At 45.3% G+C, this 4,190-nt stretch overlaps 1 protein-coding gene across 2 annotated transcripts in view; it reads left to right on the forward strand.

The window, feature by feature from the left end:
* The first annotated feature begins 3,450 nt into the window (after nucleotides 1–3,450).
* Nucleotides 3,451–4,190, forward strand: part of LOC309399754 (phospholipase A and acyltransferase 3-like) — a 4,262-nt gene continuing 3,522 nt past the window's right edge. Inside the window, exons 1-2 of one of the 2 annotated variants that reach the window (XR_014176569.1) lie at nucleotides 3,451–4,007; nucleotides 4,161–4,190. The exon at nucleotides 4,161–4,190 is cut by the window's right edge and continues 246 nt beyond it. Coding sequence is in view for 1 of the 2 variants with exons in the window: in XM_081967839.1 (XP_081823965.1) it covers nucleotides 3,978–4,007 (30 nt within the window). In the remaining variant the exon portion in view is untranslated. The remainder of the gene's footprint in view (nucleotides 4,008–4,160) is intronic. The other variant, XM_081967839.1, reaches the window with a different exon arrangement.

The following is a 4,190-nucleotide window of genomic DNA, read 5'->3' on the forward strand; positions in this document are numbered from 1 at the left end:
GCGAAGGGTGTGTGTGTGTGCATTTATTTGGTGCCTGTGTCGTTTTCTGAAAATCTCATGCCTGCACAGAAGAGTCCTAGTGGACTCTCCCAAGTTACAGCGGCAGCTAAAAAAACCTTATGCGTTCTGTTTTTCAGACTAATGACCATTGGAGCTTCCCTGTGGTCACCTGATCAAAATTCAGACGCTTGGCTGCTGACTCATATTTATGACGGTCGCAGTGTCCCGGGGTTATCTGATCGTCTTTTGTGACCTTCTTACAAGCAAAGCCAATGGGGAAACCAGATTCACTTAACAACGGTGGCAAGAAAGGTTGTTGTTAGTTGTGAAGTCGTGTCCCACCCATCGCAACCCCATGGACCACATTCCTCCAGGCCTTCCTGTCCTCTACCATCCCCTGGAGTCCATTGAAGCTCAGGCTGACTGCTTAGGTGACTCCATCCAGCCCCCTCCTTCTCTGCCGTCCCCTTCTTCTTCTTTTGCCCTCCATCATTGTTCCCAGCTTTAGGCTCTTCTCCAGGGAGTCCTTCTTCCTTCTCCTTAGGTGGCCAAGTCTTTGAGTTTCCTCTTCAGGATCTGGCCTTCTAAAGAGCAGCCAGGGTTGATCTCCTCTAGGACTGACCGGTTGGATGGCCTTGCAGTCCAAGGGACTCAATGCAGGAGTCTCCTCCAGCACCAGAGTTCAAAGGCCTCCATTCTTTGGTGCTCAGCCTTCCTTATGGTCCAACTGTACCAAAACGCAGAAAGTGGGGCAAAGCTCACTTAACAAATGTCTCACTTAGCAACATAAATGTGGGGCTCAATTGTGGTCGTAAGCCGAGGACTACCTGCACAATTCTCTCCCCATTCCTTTACAGCCTATGAAACTAGGGAGGGTCCCTTCTGAGCCTCTTTCTCCATCCATTGTGCAGCTGAGGGCTCAGCTGCCTCTTATCTGCCAGTCGCCTAAAGCTACATTAATAGAATCTAGCACATCTGAAAGTACAAATCTCCCCCTGTCTCCTTTACAGCCTGTGAAACTAGGGAGGGTCCCTTTTGAGCCTCTTTCTCCATCTGTTGTGCAGCTGAGGGGTCGGCTGCCTCTTATCTGCCTGTTCTCTTCACCTGCTCTCTTCACCACCTGTTTGCCAAGGTCATTCTCAGCTGCCCAAGCAGCTGAAGGTTGCACCTAGTGAATATTTTTCTTTAATTTACTGGAGTTTAAGAAGCAGGCATTTTGGAAGTCGCGTGGAACTCATCACAGAATTAGCTACCGATTCCCCAATGGGGCATCTCAAGTCCAGGGGAGGGAGGGCTAGGGGGGAAATCCCTGGACAGTCATGGTGTCATTTATATGGCTGTTTACCAAGAAAAGAGAAGCTATATTGATCCTTCAAAAAATATTTTCTCCCTGCAGAACTTCCCTCCGCCTGAGGGCTGGGCTGTCCCTTATCTGACTGTCCCCATGGAAGCATCCCTGCCTGGTCTCCCAAGTTTATTCCCACCTGCCATGACAGGTTCTTACCCAAGGCAATATGCACCCTGGGCATATTGTTCTTTTCTTCCCGTCGCAACCTTGAAGAGAAAGAGAAAAAAGGCTCAGGATTAACCAGAGTTTGGGAAACAGGCATTTTGCAAGCCGTGTGTCTTAAAGAACACCAAAGATGCGTCTTCTGCTTCCCCAATGGGCCATCTCAAGGGGGAGGGGGAGGAGGGGAGGACTCCCTGGTGAGTCACGGGTTCATTTCCGTGATTTACCAAATTGGAGAGAAGATTCCTTGATCCTCCAAAGTTCAAAAAGTCTTTTTCTCAACAAAACAAAAGTCCCGATTGAGGCAACAACATGAACAGTTGTTGTTGGTTTCACCAAGAGAAGGTAAGACTCTCTACTTCTCACCAGTCTTAAATCTGGGAAGCCCACCTGGCCTTGCTTACCACAGTCTTACTACGATCTAGATGAGCAATCCTCAACCTTTGCAACTTTAAGACTCAGGCACTTCAACTCCCAGGATTCCCCAGCCAACATGGCTGGCTGAGGGACTTTGGGAGTTGAAGTCCACGGGTTTTAAAGTTGCCAAGGTTGGAGACACCCGATCTCGACAAAGAGTGGCAATGAAAACGGGCCACTTTTAGCAACCACAACCACAACAGATCGCTCAGATCCAGCAAAACCACGTCCAAGAATGCAGCTGCCTTGAAAATAATGGATCCCACTGGAATAAAATCAGGATACAGACAAGTCCTCAACTTACATCAGTTCACTTAGTGAACGTTCAAAGTTACAATGGCTCTGGCTGTTGCAGTATTTAGTTATGTATATGTTTGCTGATGCTTTATATAAACTTATATTTGTATGTATCAGTGATTGTCTATGGAGATTCTCCGTCATCCAAGGTCCTGGTTGTCCCAAAGGTCAGAACTGAAGAAGCTTCTGGGATGAGAAGCGAAACATCTTCAAAGAAAAAAAGAAGTCCAGTTGCCTCCTGAAAAAGAACCTTTGGTATATCGGTGATCGCATGTTATCTGTAGATGCCATATGCTTAACCAAACACTAAAACCAGCAAGATAAGGGTTTAGCATCAAGAAGGGCATTTCTAATAAAGCGAAAGCGAAAAGGAAGAAAAAGCTGGTTCGGTATATTTATCTGTATATTTCGATAGTGAATATCTCCAAGACCACTTACAACTTCTGTTTTGGGCGTGGTTGTGATCAAAGTGTGTGTTGTGGTTGCTCTCTCTTCATTTTCTGTCTACACCTTAGTTGCGTTCAGACGGGATCCCCCAAAACAGGTGAGGAATTTTGTTGCTCCAGATTCCTGGGACAAACAAAGCCACAGCCAGAAAAAAGATATGACAAGGAAAAGATCCAGGAAGGGGAAGGTAAGTGAACAGGACAGGTGCCTGGGATGGAGACTAAAAGCAAAAAGTGTTTGGAAGGGAAACTGTGTGTATTTGTTTAGGTGTGTGTTTGTTTGTGCTGGTTTGGAGGCATAAAGCAAAAAGTTTAACCTTGCAGCACCATCAAGATTCAGCAATTTTAGAAAGACAGAAGTCTCTCTATTATTGCCTTTTAGCTGGAGATAGGAAGTTGTGAAGATTCTCAGTCATCCAGGTAATATAAACTTACATTTGTATATCAGTGATTGTCTATGGAGATTCTCGGTCATCCAGGTAATAGTTGTCCCCAAAGGTGCTTTTTCAAAAGACAACTGGGCTTTGTGTTTCCACAAAGCTGTTTCACTTCTCAACCAAGAAGCCTCTTCCGTTCTGACTGAATGGTGGAGGATGGAAGGATTTATATTCCGTGCAGTCACCTTGATGTTAGCACTCATTCTGATGAGCAGATGGCTTGCAAGGAATATAAATATAAATCCTTCCATCCTCAAACCCTCCACAGCTTCAACCTCAAACTGTCCACCGTGGACATCACCCCATTCCTAAGAGGTCCGTAAACAGGGTATACATAAGCGCCCCAGAGTGCCTGTCCTACTGTCCCCATTTATTCATCCCCATTTCCTGTGTTCATGTCCATGTCTATACTTCTACCTGTTATCTCATGCATGTTGACAAACTAACTAACTAAATAAAATAACTAAATAAAGAGATCTGAGTGAGGCACCAGCAATCTGGTTTAAGTGTTTTAATTGTAATAGAGGTTTTTGAACGGTGAGCCTCCCACACTGAGATGGGAGGCTGTAGGAAAAAAAAATGAATCAATAGCTCGGCTTTCCTGCCCCACCCTTTTTTGTTTGTTTGTTTGACAGTCCAGAGGGTCATTTCCAGGAATTCAGAACTGAAAGTTGCTTCTGGCTTGGTGGAAGTTACACATTATCAGAGCATCAAAACGCTTCCATTTTGGGATTGTTTGGGCAAAGTTTGCTTCTGTGTTAGCTCTACGTTCACTTTTGGTGCGCACTTCAGACAAGATCTCGGGATCTCTTCAAAACTCCCAGCTTTGCTGTTGCAGAGGAATTTTCTTGCTGTCCAAACTGCATAAATATGACCAACACAAAATCTTGGAAAGGCGAGGTAAACGAACGGGACAACAAAAAGCATTTCTCTGTGTGTGTGTTTGTGTGTTTGCGCAGGGGTTGGGGTATGTTTTATGACCCTTTGGGTGCTGGATTGTACTTTCCAGAGTGAACTTTGTCCCAATTCCTTAATCTTTATTTCTGAAAACAGGATGTCAGATGCTGCGTTTTAGAGTTTAGA

This window comes from Natrix helvetica, assembly GCF_964273705.1.
Source record: "Natrix helvetica genome assembly, chromosome: 16".
Taxonomy (NCBI): Eukaryota; Metazoa; Chordata; class Lepidosauria; order Squamata; family Natricidae; genus Natrix; species Natrix helvetica.